General features: G+C 31.1%; 4 protein-coding genes and 1 pseudogene across 9 annotated transcripts in view; 2 read left to right on the top strand and 3 right to left on the bottom strand.

The window, feature by feature from the left end:
* Positions 1–476: 476 nt before the first annotated feature.
* LOC126772332 (testis-expressed protein 10) lies at positions 477–2,853 on the bottom strand. Its single transcript, XM_050492659.1, has 2 exons — positions 2,434–2,853; positions 477–2,354 (listed from the first exon to the last, which is right to left on the bottom strand). The coding sequence occupies exons 1-2, from the start codon at positions 2,797–2,799 to the stop codon at positions 774–776; spliced, it is 1,947 nt and encodes a 648-aa protein (XP_050348616.1). The 5' UTR covers positions 2,800–2,853; the 3' UTR covers positions 477–773.
* A 601-nt stretch (positions 2,854–3,454) lies between these two features.
* Positions 3,455–4,712, top strand: LOC126772416 (nucleolar protein 16). Its single transcript, XM_050492788.1, has 3 exons — positions 3,455–3,661; positions 3,735–3,995; positions 4,432–4,712. The coding sequence occupies exons 1-3, from the start codon at positions 3,564–3,566 to the stop codon at positions 4,685–4,687; spliced, it is 615 nt and encodes a 204-aa protein (XP_050348745.1). The 5' UTR covers positions 3,455–3,563; the 3' UTR covers positions 4,688–4,712.
* Positions 4,713–4,778: 66 nt separating this feature from the next.
* LOC126772388 (protein DPCD) lies at positions 4,779–13,659 on the bottom strand. Of its 6 annotated transcripts, none has more exons than XM_050492745.1 (5): positions 13,479–13,656; positions 7,142–7,505; positions 6,370–6,745; positions 5,711–5,947; positions 4,779–4,950 (listed from the first exon to the last, which is right to left on the bottom strand). In XM_050492745.1, exons 2-5 carry the CDS (start codon positions 7,279–7,281, stop codon positions 4,846–4,848), a joined length of 858 nt encoding a protein of 285 aa, XP_050348702.1. In that variant the 5' UTR covers positions 7,282–7,505; positions 13,479–13,656; the 3' UTR covers positions 4,779–4,845. The 6 variants fall into 6 exon arrangements, with proteins under 6 accessions (XP_050348702.1, XP_050348703.1, XP_050348704.1 ...); XM_050492746.1 differs by lacking the exon at positions 13,479–13,656 and adding an exon at positions 12,038–12,072 and having other exon boundaries at positions 4,803–4,950; XM_050492747.1 differs by lacking the exon at positions 7,142–7,505 and having other exon boundaries at positions 4,803–4,950; positions 13,479–13,659.
* LOC126772448 (uncharacterized) lies at positions 11,794–13,052 on the bottom strand (annotated as a pseudogene).
* Positions 13,660–14,858: 1,199 nt separating the features above from the next.
* The window catches only part of LOC126772415 (RNA/RNP complex-1-interacting phosphatase), a 41,840-nt gene continuing 36,378 nt past the window's right edge, over positions 14,859–20,320 (top strand). Inside the window, exons 1-2 of the mRNA XM_050492786.1 lie at positions 14,859–14,993; positions 15,070–15,145. Of these exons, the coding sequence (XP_050348743.1) occupies positions 14,971–14,993; positions 15,070–15,145 (99 nt within the window). The 5' untranslated portion in view covers positions 14,859–14,970. The remainder of the gene's footprint in view (positions 14,994–15,069; positions 15,146–20,320) is intronic.

Below are 20,320 nucleotides of genomic sequence, written 5' to 3'. Positions count from 1 at the left end.
TATTTATAATAATTGGAGACGAAGATTAGTCATAATTATCTATAAAATGTGCTTAGAGACGTTAATAAATACGACGAATATGATTGTAGTATAATAATTAAAAAAGAAATATGGACTTTTTGTCTCTGAGCATGTTAAAAATAGTTTTGTCTTGAGACTGTCGACATATGGGTTTGATTAAGTAAGTTGATTGAAAAATGTCTTATATTATAATTTTATTTTCATTGGATCAAATTAATAACAACTTTCTGTGCAGTCTTCAATTTCATTAGTTTACATTTTTAATTTATTGATAGGCAATAAATACGAAATACTGTGAAAATATTAATTTTTTCGCATTTTTAAGTTGATTCCATGTCTATTCAAAGGGATATCATCAATTATTATTCTCTAGGCCAGATTTTTTACATATACTAATTATCAATACTCATTAAATGGCTATGTATTAATCTTTCTTAATTTTGGTTATCTGGCACTACATTTATGTAACTTCGGTACATATGGTTCCTTAATTATATAATCGAGTTGTTTCTACAAGATTATTATACATTATTCTTGTGTTCATTGACATGATATTGTGATAATTTTATTGATTTTCTTTATTTTAGAAAATATAATATCTGTATGAAGGAATACTTATAACTTATGTCTATAGCTTACAACTGTTTCATAGCATTGTTATGCAAGTGTTTTAAAAACAGTATGCTAAGAGCCTGTATCCCAAATGAATTTGTGTTTGATTAAATAAAATAAGAGTGTTTAATTTAATGTATTTATAAAATTCCTCCACTCCTTAACCTAAGTGTGTCAAAAATATATTTTCCATGATCTGGTTTGTAAGCATTGTCCATTAATTGACTTTCTAACAAATTTAGAGACTCAGTGTCCCACACCTTTATCCAATAAAAAATGGATAACAATTCATGATAACTATCTGTATCATTACCAGCATTTATTATTACTATTTTTGGCAGATTCTTTATAATGTTCAATAGTTTAGGTTTAATCACAGAATTAAATAATTTGTTATTTGTTACTGCAAACTTGTGGATTATATTAACTGTTTGCGCATTTAATTGTTGTCCTAATAATATGTCAGGCAAGTTTTTAAGCCACATTTCAAAAGGTTCACAAGAATGAAAATGTGATAACTTTTCAGTTAATGCAATTTTACACAGCAATGTAAATATATCTTGTTTAGATATATCTGACATACTCTTATTAAAATATATCCAAATTATTTTTCTGAACAAATTATCTAAAACTGATATTGTCTTTGTCCAGCCAGTACTTTCAGTAGAAAATAATGAATGCATTATATTTATAACAATATTGTTAATATTACTGTCAATATTTTGATTGAATATTTTTTCAATATATTTAAGTACAACATTTATTTCACGATTCTGGCTTTTTAAATTTAAATTAGTGTTTAACATAATGAAGAGATGACATATTTCTAAGTTCTCTGCAACTAATTTTGGGTCATTGATTTCTTCATCATCAGGATTATTAGTTTTTGACAATTTTTTAGATCGAATATTTGTAATATAAGGAAAAGAGTTAAGAAAGTATTGGCTAAACAGATACTTATACTTTTGGGAAAATGTGATATCAATATCTGAACTTGGATATTTACGCTTAAAATACTTTACAAAGGATCTTATCAAAGTAATAACTTGAAGAATATGTCTTAACAGCAAAGCTGTTTCTTCATTAATAACCATATCAAAATTAGCATCAGATTTCTTATTTGGACATGCCTCAAGCCATGTTGCAAAAAGCAATGGCATTAAGGTTTCAGTATATTCCTTAAATTTTTCTACTTCATCAACTTGCAACTCGGAAGATTTTGCAGAGAAACATGAAATGTTGCAATTTGATATATAAACTGGATTAAATAAGGGATAATAATTTGACTGATTAGTTTTGAAGAAGTGTAAATTAGTAGCATTTTTAAAACTGGTTTTTTCCACTTGTTGAATTTCCTTATATAAAGCATATTTTTGCAGAAATTCTTGTAAACGTTGAAAAACTTTAACTCTCCATTTAACACTTGTAATTTGACTGCTTAAATTGACCGTCAATGTTCTACCAGGTTTTGTATCAACTCTTTGCTTTGATATCATATCTAAAAAGTTTGGTATTATTTTATGGAAATCTTCAGCTACTCTTAATGGAATACAAGCCAAAAGTATGTCTAAGAAGAAAAGTGAATCTTCTTGGATTCTACTGTCAATGTGTGTCATGGCACTTCTTAAGTAAGTTGACATGATATCAAAAAATGGTTCCATTTTCTCTGCAGATACATTAGAAAGAATAAGGTGCAGTACTTTTAATGCTCGCTGTCTTACCTATAACAATTTGTAAATTAACATATAAAATATATATGTAATTTATATTATGATTATAAATTACAAATGATATACATACCACTTTCTCTATATTTAAAATTAACATTGTGATTCCATGAATCAAGTCTCCCAAATTTTGCTCTAAGACTTCTGGATGTAGCGTTATAAGCTCTTTTACTCCATCGAGTGCATCAGTTCGCGAATTTGTATTAAAATGGTTGAGCCGAGATAATAGCTCTTTTAAATTAAGTTTCCGGCTCGATAAGGCCTCATTCTGACCATGCTTTTTAAGTTGCTCTTTTAAGACTATTTTTTTTACTTTAAAATTAGTTTTCGTTACATTAGTACCTTTAGGTAATTCCTTGTCTTTCTTTCCTTTTAGTTTAGTTTTGGCCTTCTCAGCCTTTAAAAACTTTTGATACCGAGTAGCTCCCGTTTTATTCATGTTTAAAAATTACAGGTTAAGGTAAACATAACCTCATGGGCTTATGAACGAGACCAACTCTTTTAGTTTACTTTTGACAATTTGACATTTAATGTAATCAAATATCAGGTCTAAGCGTTCGAGTTCAGAAATTTGGTCAAAACCATGAAAAGCCAAAATTATATTAATCGTTTACATTTTATTTATTACAATTTACTGTTTTAAATTAAATAAACTTTACAGTTATATTTATTGGAATACAATCAATTTTATTCTATTTAAATATGTATATAAATACCAGACGTGAGCTAAATGTAATCAAAATGTAAATCAGATGATGCATTACGGTTACAAAGTATAAGCATCAATCACTAACGTATAAGTCATCATCATCATATTTAGCCCACATTTATCCACTGCTGGACATAGGCCTCCTCACAGGCGCGCCAATTCTCCCGGTTCTGTGCTAGTCGCATCCATTGAGCACCCGCCATTTTCCTAAAATCAGTCAGATGAACGTATAAGTACCTAATACAAATTTTATAAGCACCTCGTACACCAATAATTTTATTACATTTAATATTACTGTCATTTCATATAAAATAATTATTGGCTATGGCAACGATTACAAGATTCAATCCCATTTTTTCAAATGTCAAGAGCACATGGAAAGTATTGCCATATTTTGTTATCTGTCAATAATTGAATTAGTTAACCTTAATTCTGTTACCTACTGACTAACGTAGCATTGCAAGTGTTTATATTATAATATATTATTATTTAAAATGAAGATAAAAAAGCAGCATCGGAAGAAAAAATATTTACATAAACTTAATAGAAAGAGAATGCATCTTAAACAAAAAAGTACAGGCGATGTAAAATGGTATTGTATCCTAAATATATAATAATGGAAGTCTACATTTTACAATAGATTTATACCATTTTTTTATTTTCAGTCAAGTAATTAAAGAAGCCTGGAATCATAAAAAGTCTTCATATCGAAACCTTCGTGAAATGGGACTTGCTAATGATCCAAATAAGGCTATTAAAATACCTAACTTTAAACAAGAACAACTACGTATTGCTAAACAAATTGTAAAGAATGGTGAATCTGATACCGAAGAAGAAGTAGAAACGATAAAAAGAGTTCCTCCCAAAATACGAGTAGCAGAAACATTAGAACGAGTAGCAAAAGCACCAAGGGAACGGAAATTCATGTATGTCGTTTTTACTATTTATTATATATATGCATGTAGTTTTAAGCAACATTTAATATACTAAATAATACAGTATTAACCCGAGTATTTCAAACGCACTTAATTTTTTACCTACTGATTTTAAATACCATATCTCTTAATAATCATTGATTTCATGAAGCTATCTACAAAAAAGGTATAATGTAAATAACTAGCCACAGTATTTTTTTTATTAATTTCATTTGCCTATTTGATATATTCAAAAGTACTAACTTATAAATTATTAAGTACTATCTAATTAATAGGGTATATTAATAAAATATAAATAACTACTTTAACATATGGTATACTCTACTCGTCTATTATATGTGTATTCAGCATGTAACCCATAGCTTATGTGTGTAAAAAATCAAGTAGTCATAAGTAATAAAAGTAAATTAATATATATAAATTCTAGGCTGCCTAAAGGACAAGTTGAATATGTAACATATTTATTGGATAAATATGGGCACGACTACAAGGCAATGGCAAGAGACAAAAAGAATTATTATCAAGAAACATGGAAACAGATAAGGTCAAAGATAAAAACATTTATGGGTATACCTAAACAATATGGAGAATATCTGAAATCTAGGGGATTATTAGATAAAGAAGAAAGTGAAGAAGTGTTGAAGGAACAAGCTAAAGCTTTAGTTATGGATGATAGTGATTAAGAGACTCAATATTATTTTAAGAAAACAAGTTCAGTGTTAAAGACATATTTAAACATTGTGTATTTTAATGTGATATTTTTCACATACTCCACAAAAAATAAAAATGTACTTTAATAAAAAAAAAACTTTTATTTAAAACTTATGGTATATTTTTAAGTCTACTGTGTTTTACACTCATTTGGTATATCTTTAATAGGTTTGATTTTGTTCAATTCTTCAAACCACTCCTTGTCCATATTCAATAATTCCTGTGGTTTCTTATACTGTAACAAAAAGATAAATTGTTAATTCAACATTTTAATATATATTACTTCTAATTGTTAATAATATTAAAATGTTAGACTTTGCATTACAGTAGAATTATTTAAACAATGTGTTGTAATAAATAAAAAAGTATCAAAATCAAATATTATTATTATCATAAAGTTAAAAGAATAAATATTCTGCAAAACATATACCAATTGGTCATTACAGCACTTCATATCTTGGCTTCAAAAAATCACATTGACACATGACATTATCTAGTAACTGCTTAATAAAAGATAGAAAAGCAATAACCCATAATGAATTGCAGATAATCAAACCATCCTAGAACTTTATGAAAATAGAATTAATTTATACAAAAAATCAATATATTAAAAACTTCTACACTATTAAGTAGAAACTTCAACTGGTGGTAGGGCTTTGTACAAGCTCGTCTGGGTAGGTACCACCCACTCATCAGATATTCTACCGCAAAACAGCAGTACTTGATATTGTTGTGTTCCGGTTTGAAGGGTGAGTGAGCCAGTGTAATTACAGACACAAAGGACATAAAATCTTAGTTCCCAAGGTTGGTGGCGCATTGCCTATGTAAGTGATATACAATGCCAATGTCTAAGGGCATTTGGTGACCACTTACCATCAGGTAGCCCTTATGCTCGTCCGTCTTCCTATTCTATAAAAAAAAAAACAAAAAGTAAACATTTGTTAGTCATACATTTGTTCTATCATTTAATTTAAATAATAAAATCTATTACTTACAGTAATAATAAGTGTATTGTATTTGTGAGTAGCATCAATATTCATTTGTTCAATTGGCAAACCTAATCTCGCTAATTCAGGCACCTCTAGTTTTTTGTAGTACTTCTTATTGGAAGTACTAATAATAATAGACTTGTCTCCATTTTGTGCTTTAATAGAATATGTTTCTATAGGATAAGGTAGATTTCTTATCCTCCACTCTATATTAACCCTTGTGTTCCGTTTTAACAAAACAGGCTAAAAAATATAATAGTAGATACAAACTGTGTCACACAAACATCAATATTGTTTTGAATATATTTTACATTCATAACAGCCTGTGAATGTCCCACTGCTGGGCTAAAGGCCTCCTCTCCTCTTTTTGAGGAAAAGGTTTGGTGCTTATTCCAACACGCTGCTGCAATGCGGGTTGGTGGAATACACATGTGGCAGAATTTCAGTAAAATTAGACACACACAGGTTTCCAAACGATGTTTTTCTTCACCATAAAGCATGAGATGAATTATAAACACAAATTAAGCAAATGAAAATTCAGTGGTGCTTGCCCGGGTTTGAACCCACGATCATCAGTTAAGATTCACATGTTCTTACCAATGGACCATCTTAGCTCATATTTTTACATTACATTGATTGAAATTCAAGTTTGTAATTTAACTTACCTGATCTTTACTTTCTATAATGGCAATAGAATCAGCATTTGGTGTTGTTTCAGGAATAGGGTCACCTAATTCTACAGACCATTTACCCTCTCCTCCCAGTTTGCCCTTCATTTTCCAAGCTCTTCTTAGCAACACTTTTGTGTCAACATTGTATTCCTCAACCATTTCCTTCCCATCATCAAATTTATAATGAATCTTTTTAATTTGTTCATCCTTTAAACAAGTTTTCTCTGCATTCATTAGTAAATTGTACCAGATAGTATTTTTGTACATTTTGTATTCTGTGTCAGTCTCCGAAAAGAAAACTTCTTTATTATTGTGGTGTCCACTGGAATCGATTTTTTCAACCAAATTAAATTTTCTTTTCATTCTGTTTCTATAGCAACAAATAACAAAGTATATATTTCATTTTACGTATGCATACTTTAAAATATTTGTTTTTAAGCCTTTGGTTATATTTAATTTTTATTTCATTTTAATAAGAAACGATGTAACATGTAACGTGTACATTGTAATAAGAAACGAAGACGAAGGGGTTGGGAGTAATTAATAAAAGTTGTGTCAAATCAATTCGGACGTGAATTCATTGTTTATAAATTTAAAGTAAGAAAAACTTTGTTTGTAAACTTCACTGACCAATGTGCCAATAAATTATTAATTTCAAATTTCAATTAATTCTTATGTCAATAAGATCAAATTAAAGATGTAAATGAAATGTTAGTTTTTTTAAAATCAAACATCAATCAATGTCATTTTGACATTTCCATTTTACCTAACTATTGTCATTAGTATTTGTATTTTGTAGGTATACCCTGTAGACAGAGAAACAAATAGACCAAGGGGCCGTGAAACCGCGATTGAGACAGAGATAGTTTGCTCATGTTGCGTATAATGTTGCCATAGTAACTGCATTCCCTGTTTTGGGAGATAAATATTTTTTCGGATTTCATTAAAACAAAATAAGCTTATTAAATTTTACTTTTTAAAATTTATTACTCTTTTTTTTAATTAAAATATTTTTTTGTTTTTCAACTAAACTCGAAAACTTTTGCATTGTTTGTTTTTGTTTCCGTTTTCAATAGTAATTCAGCATCTTTATATGGTACTGGATTAGCATTCTCCTCAGAAGTTGAAATCTAAAACAATCAATTAAATTATAACTAAAGAATGGTTGCCACATAGCTTTCTATGTTAACCTCTTGACTCGGAATGTAATAATGCTATAAATTCATGAAGAATGTTAAATAATGTTGTCGTTAGGAAATTATAAAAAAGAGAACGAATAAATAAAAATAACATATTTACATATAACGAAGCAGTTTCGGTTACTTTACTTTACTTTAATACTTTATTGTACATCACACCACAAAGAGAAAAATACAAAACATGTATATTGCCTAAATAAATGTACAATTATGGCAACCTTATCGCTACACAACGATCTCTTCCAGGTAACCGAGTGTAAGTAATTACAGATAGGTTATGGGGTAGGTGGTGGTATGAATAAAATAATATTAATATTTAATTAAAACAAAACCAATTATTAAATGTAAATATAAAATGCACATATTATACATACATATATAATATAAAACAACTTATATATATAATATAAAATACACATACTATACATATATCCATAAATAAATTATAATATCAGTACATACAAAATTATAAGTATATGATATAAATACATACTATATACAGCAACAACGAATAAAACGATAAGTCCTCAAACGTAACAAAAAAGAAAAAAGAAAAGCAAATGAATAATACAAGAAATACTGAAATAAAGGAAATTATTGGTGATAAGTGTTATCAATTAATACTTCCGGTCCTGCATATACGGCTAGTTCGGGTACATCTTGATGATTATTTATAAGTATAGATTAAAACTTCTGTTTAACAATTTAATTAGTAATTTCATAATCAAATAAATAGTTGATTCATATTTGTTTATACTTGGAACATTTTATTATATATTATTCTATTTATTAATGGCGCCTTCTGCTTGTCAGCTTCCGGCGCAATTAATAAATAGTGCTTGTTGTTTATTTATATTTTCTCAAATTATGTCGATTAATCAATGCTATAATAATTTTGTTTTATTATGTATAATGTAAGGATTAAGCTACTTGAATCTTATTTAACTGATCTGGCTAGGTTATCTGCTGCTTATCAACTTCCGGTGTAATATATTAATCTTTAATATTTAATGTTACATAATCCTGTATTATTAAATAATAGTTGTCCGTAAATAATCATTAGAATAATTAAGATAAACAATGTTTAATATTATCTTTTAAGTTTGTAAATTTAGTATTAAATTAGGTCAAGATGTTTTTGTATAAATACCGCCAGTTTAAATATATCGGGCATTGGTATTGTAACCGTTGTAACGAGCATTACAAGTGTTTTCTTATATAACGTATCGTCATTTTCGCCGCCACCCTGGTAATCCACCTTCTATATAAGGCATTTGAGACAAAAAGTGATCTTTCACAAGTTTTTTAAAAATATTTATAGATTTGGCCTCCCGAATATTTATAGGAAGATCGATCCAGAGTTTAATAGCCTGAATTGTAAAAGAATTATTATAAAATGATGATTTATGTTCGGGCACCTTTAAAATCCATCTCTTTACAGAACGAACTATTTCTCCAGGATTTCTTAAAAATAAAAATTTCTCCTTCAAGTAAGGGGGAGTATAAGGGTGAAACAACACGCAGTACAGAATAGACAGGATGTGAATATTCCGGCGAAGTCGAATGGGTAACCAATTAAGACGAGAACGAAATTGTGAAATGTGGTCATATTTGTGTAATCCAAATATAAACCGAATAAATGTATTTTGAAGTCTCTCAAGCTTAGTTAATTGGTCTTCGGTTAAGTCAACAAAGCTTGCGTCAGCATAATCAAGGATAGGAAGGAGTAGAGTCTGTGCGAGCATAATTTTAGTAGGAATTGGAAGAAAATGTCGAAGACGACGCAAAGACCTCAGCGCAACAAACACCTTCCTGCTGATCTCATTTACATGGCGAGTCCAGCTAAGAGTATTATTAAGGAAAACTCCCAAGTTTTTAACACAATCGCAATAAGGAATGACAATATTGTCAAACATTATTGATGGCAAGGAAGACCAGTCAACTTTTGATAATTGTTTCTGGCTGCCAATTATTGGCTTGAGATTTGCTAGGGTTAACATTAAGACCAAAAGATTTACTCCACTCAAGAATGGTATTGAGGTTGTTATTGATCCTTGCGATAGCCAACGGTAGATTCTCCAAAGTCGACTGGGTGTAAATCTGGACATCGTCTGCAAACATGTGGTAGAGAGAGGATAGGTTATGAGTAATCGAATTGATGAAAATAGAGAAGAGTAATGGAGACAACACGCCGCCCTGCGGTACGCCAGCAGAAATATCGCGCCATGATGAGCAAGTATCATCAGTGCGAATACGCTGCCGACGACCACGAAGGTAATTGTTAAACAAGTCAATGACTGCAGGAGATACGTTAAGAGAACGCAGCAGACTAAATAGGACATCAAAATCAACACTATTAAAAGCATTGCTGAAATCCAACAAAGTCATAATGGTGAATTGCTTATTGTCCATACCCCAACGAATGTCATCAGTAACTTTTATAAGGGCAGTAACCGTACTATGTCCAGGGTGAAAGCCAGATTGGCAGGGATTGAGCAAATTGTTCTTGTTTAGGAAGAGATTTAATTGAAAGTGAATTAGTTTTTCAAGAACTTTCGAAAGGAAAAGTAAAATAGAGATAGGACGAAAATCAGAAAACGAAACAGGATTAGCTTTCTTTGGAAGATGACATTAGCTCTATAGGACATTAGCGCTCTTCCAAGCTTCAGGAAATATACAGCAAGGGACACATTCATTTAGAATATGTGTGATCACGGGAGCGATAATATCAAGAAGAGGAATGATCATAGTACGACTCACATTATCGCTGCTGATGGCATTGGATGAGACGGACAGAATGTTCTTCTTAACATCACATACAGTAAACTGACTTAACGCGAACAGAGGATAAAGAGGAGTCGAAGTCGTAGAAAGTGAGTGAAGAGTACGTGATTTAGTTGAACTATCAAATGAGTTCGGTGGAACAGAAAAATACTGATTTAAGAGTTCTGTATCTACATTAAGAACAGATGAGTTCTGAGAAGATTTACCAACTCCAACAGTCTCAAGAAATTTCCAAACTCTGTGAGAGTCGCCGTCCTCGACTGATGTATGAATATAGCGTCGTTGTGCATCCCTACATAATGTATTGCAGCGATTCCTAGCTTTATGATACTTCCTTCGATTTTCTTCAGAGTTATTTAATTTATATTTTGTTTTAGCAACGTTTTTCCTGTGTATACTATTTTTGATGTCTTTAGTTAGCCAAGGAGCATGAACGTCATAAAGTTGAGTGAGCAACGAACGGGCATCAGCACAAAGTCGTTCGCCATCCATTCCAGCAAAATTACGCCGCAGAAGTATCTTAGGTTTAACTTTGGGAGGGCGCAATTTATACGAAAGAAAAATAAAATCATGGCAGGAAAAAGCATCGGCAGGACACTGATCGTGCTTGGAAACGAGATCAGGAGAAGACACAATTATAAGGTCAAGAAAAGAAGGGGTGGAATTTGGAAATCTGTGGGTCGCCGTAAGGGGGAGAATGTGCATATTACACGCTTCACATATAAATACAAGCCTATTAGCCCTATTGTAATCCTTCAGTAGACATGTATTGAAGTCGCCCATTAATATGGTGTGACTATAATTTGGGACAAACGTTTCTACAAGGGCTTCAAAAGAGAAAAAGAAATTCGTTAGTAGAGAGGGACAATAAAACACGCCAAGCAAAATTTTTGTCTGGTTAAGAGAAACTTCAACCAGTAAGTGTTCAGCAGAATCAACAGGAGGTGGCTGACACCACGAACTTACAATTTTAAAAGGAATGTAGGATCTAAGATAGATCGCCACACCACCACCAGTCCTGTTGTTACGATCATTACGAATGAGATGGAACCCTGGCAAAGAATACGATGTGGACGGCAAACAGGGCTTGAGCCATGATTCCGATACTAAAATGGCGTGAATAAGAAAAATTAAGGGACTCAAAAGACGCAAGCATGTCAGGATAATGAGCCGGAATACTTTGAGCATTTATGTGAACTACGTTGAAATTTTTCACACAGTCAGAGAAGAGAGAAATGAGATTGGCGTTAAGTGGAAGGGAAGAATTTGCACTTTGAAGACTTAAGACACTCAATGATTCATCACCTGAAGACACCGACAGAAATGCACTACTTAGTATACTACAATTTGAGAACATTATAATAATTAAAAATAAATAATATAAATTAAAAATTAATAAAAATAATTAATAAATAATAAAAACTTCCATTGCAGTGTAATCAAACATAAATCAAAGTAATATAGTCAAAGAGTTGCTTTTTTAAAAAAAATAATGAAAATCGAAAATTTAAATGCTATTTAAAACGCTTATAACTAACAAGTTAATCAATACAAGATAATAAACAAAGATTACACAGATGAGTTAAATAGAACTATTTTTTATAGGGCTTTCTGGGCCTAACATTAACATTTGGTTTCGGGGTAATCGAAGCCACTGAGGTCTGCTTCCCTGCTCCCACCTGCATCAAGGTTGCCGGCGCCGCTGTCACAACGTGGCCTGCACTGGTGACGCTGCCAGCCGCCTCCGGAATAGCGTCAACCTCGGCCACAGAGACGACCCAATGGTGCTTGCCGTCAGGGCCGACCACAACAACACAGCCATCCCTCGTCCAGCTCCCCAAATCGTTTGCGCACCGCAACAAACGCTTCGTGTCGGCCCTTTATCAGAAATTCGGACAATGTGATACCGCTGCCCTTTAATTTAGATTTGCCGTACCATATCTTATTGCGGAGCCCCTGATCACAGAATTTTATCAAGATAGCACGATGCTTATTCCTATTATTTGTACAACCCAAGCGATGGCACCTCTTAATATTGCTTACTGTGATTTCTGCCAAGGATAGCCGCTCATTTAACACCTTGCACACAATCTCCGCTGGATCTTCATTGTGGGCTTGGGGCACACCATGAACAAGCAACATATTCCTCCTGGATCGGACCTCCATGTGGTGGTAGAGCTTTGTGCAAGCTCGTCTGGTATTCTACTGCAAAACAGCAATACTTGATATTGTTGTGTTCCGGTTTGAAGGGTGAGTGAGCCAGTGTAATTACAGGCACAAGGGACATAAAATCTTAGTTCCCAAGGTTGGTGGCGCATTGGCTATGTAAGCGATGGTTGACATTTCTTACAATGCCAATGTCTAAGGGCGTTTGGTGACCACTAACCATCAGGTGGGCCATATGCTCGTCCTCCTTCCTATTCTATAAAAAAAAAATGTCCTCCTGCTGTCTGGAGAGAATTTGAAGCTGCACCTGCAAGTTCTCCAGCGCCGTCATCACAAAAGCTCGAAATGCACTAAATTGCGCATGTATATTAGACGTCGGGCTGGGTGCAGGAATGGACGACCGAACTTCCCTCTGGAACTCGTTCATTTGAGCTGTGAACGTGGCCGCTAGCTGTTCAATCGATTTTTGAAGCTGATCCATTGTAGTGTTTGCAAAAGTGAGTGGTAGGCAGTGATGTGGCAAATTTTTAAATAAGTAATTTAGAATAGGGTTCAAACAATTATTTAATGTTGAAGCCGGTGGATAACTAAACTCACAGGTTCATTTTATTTATTATTACACTTGTTGAAACAAATATTAAATATTATTTAAAAACGAGAACTGATTATAATGTGTTTACTTTGTTGCGCCTACCTCCGAAAAGTGTTATGATTGGACTCCATATTTATTTGTTTGCATTGTCTACGATTCGATATTTTTTATTGAAAATCTGGACATTTTCTTTAGCTGACGCTGGCAGCACTTACATGATAAATAATTATAGGTTATGAATGATAAAAACTGGAAAATCCTATTATATTCAGGATTTCAATGCAATATAAGGTTCCGTCATGCTATAGCATAAATAAACATCACTGAGAAACTATATTTAGGGACAAAATCGTCGTACTTACGCGTAAAAACTCACGCCAATTTTTTTCTTGCTATCACTTTAACATGAAATAATACGACAATGCACCATTGTATTTCCTTCGATAAGATATAAGGATTGTTTTTCGGTCTTTTCACTGGAATCGTTTTCTAACATAAAAATAAGCAAAAATTGAACAATAAACACAATGAACGCACCAAGTGTCAAGTTTGTGACGCACCAAGTGTCAAGTGACAAACTTGACAAATGTTTTATTTGTTGTAATTTCTTAAAATATTAATATTTACTGATAATAAAAAAAAACATGAAAGGGTTGTCACAATGAACGCTGCTATTAGTATTAATGGTACTAGAAACAGTAATTGGGTGGGTAGTAATTGTCGATTATTTTTAAATATGTATTTACGTTTTGTTTCCTGTGAGAAGAAAATATGCTTAAAATACATTTTCATTTCGTAATATTTGGCACTGCGACTTAAAATTTATAAGAGTAGGCGAAGATTATAAAATATATTATAAAATATGAGCATAATAAAATCAGATAGTAAATATATAGTTAATCCAATAAGCGCAATCGTACTAAAAATCCAGTTTACTGTTGGTTTTTAAATTATACTTCAATTCGAATCGAAGGTCTTAATTTAAAAAAAAAAAAAACATTTAGACACAAATATTATGACACTTATTATTATAATATTTATGTAGTATATTGAGTATTATGCTCACTGAATATTTCTCATGGAATAAAGACCATCGCTATTAAAATAAAATAAAATTAATGATTTAACTTTAGTGCGCATGTGCCCACATAACTATTTTAGACATAGCATTGGCGCATTGGGAGAGGCCTATGTTCAGCAGTGGACAACGATTGGCTGTTGATTTGGTTTTTTTTTTTTTGATTGGCGCTTACGCTCTTGAAGCTTACAGTGCAAATTTTTAGTGTTGTGAAGCGTTTTATAAAAATAATGGGGCGCGTCATCATAGATCGAACTATCTAAAGTCCATAATATTGTGAACTATGGTTTGTGGGCTTGTTTATTTATCTACAAGGTTAGATGAGGGCGGAGTATTAAAAATTAAATTTTTAAATAATAATTATAATTGTCTATTTATTCATTCTTTATATGGGAAATAAACAGTTTATAATTACAATAATAATAATACTAATATAAATTATATACCAATAGGATATACAAGGTGGTAGTAACTTTCGATCAGATAAGTCTCCTGCTCGTTTGCCCCCTTACAATTATTTGTATTCTTACATAAAAAAATATATTGCACGCATTTGTGTATGATGGTTTTTACGGTTTTCGTTATGCTAGAACAGATATTGTTTTGACAGTAGACATTTGACAATATTCACTGACAACATGACAACAAATAAGAAATATTTTAATTGACATTAATTTGGAGGTTATTAATTGTTATTTGAGCTGGTGACGTTAAATATTTAAAAGAGGAATAAAAACTCTAAATATTTACATAATAATCCTCTCCATTAACTAAAAATGTCGGGAAATATCCCCGACAGGTACGTATATATTGTAAAATAATACATACATGATATAAATAAATAACTTGTTGGATTTAATTTATTTTATTTTTAGATGGATACCATACAAAGCCCTTGGAAATGTAATTAATGGAACAAGGATTATATGCTTTAAAGTACCCTTACATAAGGTAAGTGTTAATAATTATGATTTAAATTAGTTAACTTTGCCAAGTGATACTGTTTATGTTATTACATATTGACTGACATGATACATTACAAATTATAATTCTAGCTGTTGTTTGCGGCACCACGCACTAAGTATAAGTAAAGGATAAATGATTGTTTGGAAATCAAAATTTAGAAAGAAAGAAACATGAAATATCATTCTGGTTATAAAAGAGTATATTATTTTAATTTTTAGATTGATAATTGTTCTTTTAATAATCATCAATGAGCATACTGTGAATCCCTGTAGTTTCACTTAATATATTTTATAGTGACTAAAATGGCATGAAGAAAATAATATTGTATACAAGTCTTCCGATCTATGATTCTGTTGCTTAAATACCCTGGTCATCTATCTACACTGAGCAAGCATACCAATATATATTTTTTATTCTATCATACTCGGATTAAATATTTAAAATTAATAATTGAAGCACCTCTTTGTAAATGGTGGTAGGGCTTTGTGCAAGCCATTCTGAGTAGATATTTTACCTTTAAACAGCAAAACTTAGTATTGTTCATCAACATCTATCAATCTACATTGTCACATTTGGTGGTGCATTAACAATGTACTGAATGGTAATATTTCTTACTTTGTACTCTTTAGAGGGTAGATTTTCAAAAATGCTAAAATACATATTTATTTATGTCTATCCAGAAGCTTGTATATGAAATTTCATGCCTTTGAAATAGACGGGCTTCTATACATTCATTCGTCCTTTTAGGTGTGGAATTTCCAGAAATCCTTACTCTGTGTTTACATCATAAAATGTATCAAGTGTCAAAATTTCTAACCATCTTAGCGTTGATGAATAAGTCGGAAAATGTAATTATTATGTTATTAAAATTAAATAGCTTTAATAAAGTTTCATTATATTTGTATAGATAACAAAAAAATATGTATGATTTTGTAGATTTTGATAGACTCAACCGATTTTGATAATAAAAGACAGAGGGGAACCATGAAATACTTCTTATAATAATTCAGTTATTTCAATTTGTGATTTTTAGCCATTTCAAAAATTAGCTTAGACAAACAGACAGAGAGACAGACAAAAATTTAAAAAAATGAATTTATATCGCAAATAGCTATATTAACTTTAAAAGAGGCAGTTTTTTTGCAATAACAGACAGACTTAAATTTTATTTATATGTATAGATAACTAAATCATTATAAAATATTATTTTCATTAATTTCTTTTAAATTGACAAAATATGAAGTTAAATTATTTACTTTAAACAAATTCTAATAGTTATGTGTACTTGCATGTACACTTTACTAAACCCCTATATACAATAATAGTTGAATATTTAATACCAAGAAGTTACTTTCAGAGTCTGTGTTTATATCTAAATAGCTTTTGGATAAGTTGGTTTTGTAATTATTAGTATGTGAAATGTTTAAGAAGTATTTTAAAAAGAAATGTAATTTGAAATTAGTAAGTGCCATCTAGTCTTCTTAAATTACTATGTAAAATAATAAGAACTACTATTATTTGTCACTGCCATCTACAGGAATATTCTAAAATCATTCGGCCTTTGAGTATATTAGGAAACAATATACTTATATTTCAACAGATGGCGCTTATTGCTAAACTTTTTATTAGGAGCGCGAAAATGTGATTTTAATGGTTATACTTTCTAGGAATTTCATGAATTCATAACATTATACAGCCTAGTAAGTTTAAGATTTTAATTAATCTTTTGCAAATTTTTTTGTGAGTTTTGAAATCAGTAACTCATTTGCGGAGTTGTTGACTAATAGAATTTACTAGTATGTACTTTGTTAAGAAATTTAAACCTACCTATATCAATTAACATTAACAACAAAAGCACTATATTGGTGTAGATTAGAAGATCGAGGGAAAACATTGAAAACTTATCGGCATTTGGTTAATAGAATGAGCCTGTGCTTGAATTAGAAGCATTTGCACCTACATTAGCAAAGGAGCACCGACAATGAAATGCATTATTGGCGTATAAGTACTCACAATACATGTTTAGTTAACTGTAACACTTGGGCGTTCACTTAAGCGTATCACAGTTTGATGACAAACACAGAGCCTTCGATTTGTGTTAATTTGTTATGCATAGCATTTGCATCGCTGCGGTACCGCCGTACTATCGTTTACTTAGGCGCCTTGATAAGGGATATTTATAACTTTTTTCTCTAGCAAAAGTAGCGACGTAAGCTGGCTGCCACTACAAGCAATAAAATAAAATTCATGAAATAAAAGCTGCAAAAAAATGGTTTAAATTAGACATTAAAAATATCGTAACTATGGAAATATGGAACATTAAATAATTATAGTAAAATATTAAAAATTTACAACTCTTACTATTACTAAATTTGTCAACGTCGTTAGAATTTGTTGCACTCTAAGTATGCAACATTATCAAAATATGGGATATGTAGTCTTATATTTTCGTTGAAATTGAACGCCATATGCCTATCGTACTCTGGGCCGTTAATAGTTAAGTCAGCCCATGAAAAGTAGTAATAGTTAAACGGCGGATGGATTCTAAAGCATGCTATCGTACTCTGCTCAAAACAAAATTATTAATAACAGTAAATATCAATTTGACATTTAACAATCCAGTCTTTCAAACTGTCCAGTCCAACTTTCATGTGAAGAAAATGAACATTGAAAAAAATAAGTACTTCATCGTTTTTCTAATCTATATATTTCTTTCTATCTAAACAGTACTTGTGACTTGATGAAAACGATTCAGTTTTGATTTTGATACTATCATATCTTTCAAATAGTATAAACATAGCTGATGTTGCATATAACTTTCTGAAATATCAAGATCGTGTAAGTATCGTGTCCTGCGGTGAGAGTGGAGTGTAGTTAAAGAATAACTGTATAGATCATTAAAATATTTGTGTATTAACTTAGATAAACGAGACATTCATTGAATATAATAAGAATAGTTGTAGAAAATGACACAACTGTTTTTTAACAATTTTTGGAACAAGATTTATTGAATCGTTCAGGAATTCATTGCACATTTTCGCGGCTCATAAAAGATGAAGTGACTATAGCTAGTCACAATGCCGCGTCTGCCAATAAGGACCCTTACAATTCAGGTCGGATTGCGGGCGAGCACGCGGTGTACATTGCATGCGTGCCAGCACTGAATCGTTGCCATTGTGAATAATATCCAAGGGTCTTACTATTTTAGGAGGATCTTTATTTTTTTTAAGTTAATATAGCTTTTTACTCGTTAGTAAATTAATTAAAATAACAATTATATTTGTCTGTCCGTCTGATTGTCCTCAAAACGTCTCAAATTATCTTTAAAATTGCATACTATAGAGAGTATTTCACTACAGTGACTGGATTCTGCTAGTTGTTGATATTTATTATATACAAATATTATTTTATTTTTACACATTGAAACTAATTTCAATTCATTTTTCAACGAATTCTTAAGCTTTTGTTTGCATCTTATTATTTAGTACTTTTAAAATATAATTGCCGTAATTGTATTCGTACTCTTGTATAAAGGGCAAAATACCTTGGCATGTCAGTCTGCGGATCTTCTTTTGATCTTACCACGGAGTTAAATGGAGCATGTGGGACAATTATACAGCTTAAGGAGACTTAAGATTTCGGTATTCTACTGCCTCCGGTAATTGAGATGTTGATAAAGTTGGTATTTAATGGTGATGTTTGAGTTTTAAGGCAACGAGTGTTAAGTTTACTTGAAATGATAAGAGGTTAAGTCTTTTACACAATTTCTTATAAAAAAAAAGATCATCATAATCCCGTTTTTAAATCTATCCTTTATTTGCTTACCGACGTGTCAAAACATTTGTCCCCTATGAAGGTAACTGTCCCGACTTCGTAAGAATTAATCCTGTATTTGATAAAGCGGGTGCCTCATACTGTGCTCTTTGAATAGTAGGTTCTTCTTTATCTCTACATCTTTTGATGTTTTTTCTAAAGATATAACCCTTCATTCGGTATCTGTGGCGCTTTGATTCCGTTCCTTTATTCAACGGGATCTGCTCATAAATTTTCGTGTTTTGTTTAGTTTGAATTATAAAGGGATATTACCGTAATGGCAATCGGTAGGTGTAATTTGATATAACTCAGCTATGCAAGTGTTTTTATTGTTGTTTACTACCGAGATTAGGTTTCTTATGATTGAAAATGAATTTCTATATTTTTCATTTGTCACATAATATTTGTTTTAATCAAAGTTCAAAATGTTTGTGTAAAAATAGTATTAACATCATTAAATCATATCATAATTCTTTGATTAAATATGGCGTATTATATTGGGAATAATAAATAGCAATGAGATAATATATAATAGCATTAAGTTGGTAACATGAATGTGAAATTTATGAGCGTGATAAAAAAAGTAATTCTCGTTGCCAAAGTACTACAATCGATAAATATTTTTTACGAGTGTTTTGACTTTCATCAGCTTAAGCGTTCTCGCAGCCACCAGGCCAGACTAAACACTTTGTGTCAATCAGCTAAATACGTCTTTGATGCATGACAATAACAATATTTTCTTTCGCAATGTACTTTTACGATATCACCTCTAGTACAGGCCACAATTGGTATAACGACATTGATCAGACGGTTCCATTATGCACGCACACGAAGATGTCTTATAAAGTTATAAATATTGCTCTTTTCTTATTGTGCTCATGGTTTTTTTTTCATTTTGTCCAGTTAAGTCTGAGCTATTTCAATGTGTGTGTGAAGTAGTAGTTGTTTTTTATTTCAAATATTTTATCTACTGTATACAAATGGTCTCATGTGCTATAAGCATTCTAAAATAATTTAAAAATAGAACTTATCTTATTCGTTTTTTCGATTTATTATTTCAATGCTATTTAATCATTTTGAGTACCGAATATCGAACTGGTGACTCGTTACTGCTATACACTTGATTGGATTGCAAATGCTTGAATATTAACCCGAATGCATATGCATGTGCAAAAAAATAGAATCGAAGTAGATTTCGGTTTCGTTTTTATTATATTCAATATAATGTTTAAGAATATTCATTTTTATGCTAAAAAAGCTGGCTTAATTTTCTATTTTCAATTATTAGTTATAATTTAGGCAACAGAATTTTTTCTCAACGATTTTTTGCGTCTTGCGTTTAAAAAG

Source organism: Nymphalis io, chromosome 12 (genome assembly GCF_905147045.1).
Source record: "Nymphalis io chromosome 12, ilAglIoxx1.1, whole genome shotgun sequence".
Classification (NCBI taxonomy): Eukaryota; Metazoa; Arthropoda; class Insecta; order Lepidoptera; family Nymphalidae; genus Nymphalis; species Nymphalis io.
The sequence above is the reverse complement of the archived record's forward strand: the minus strand, read 5'-3'. Positions and strand labels throughout refer to the sequence as shown.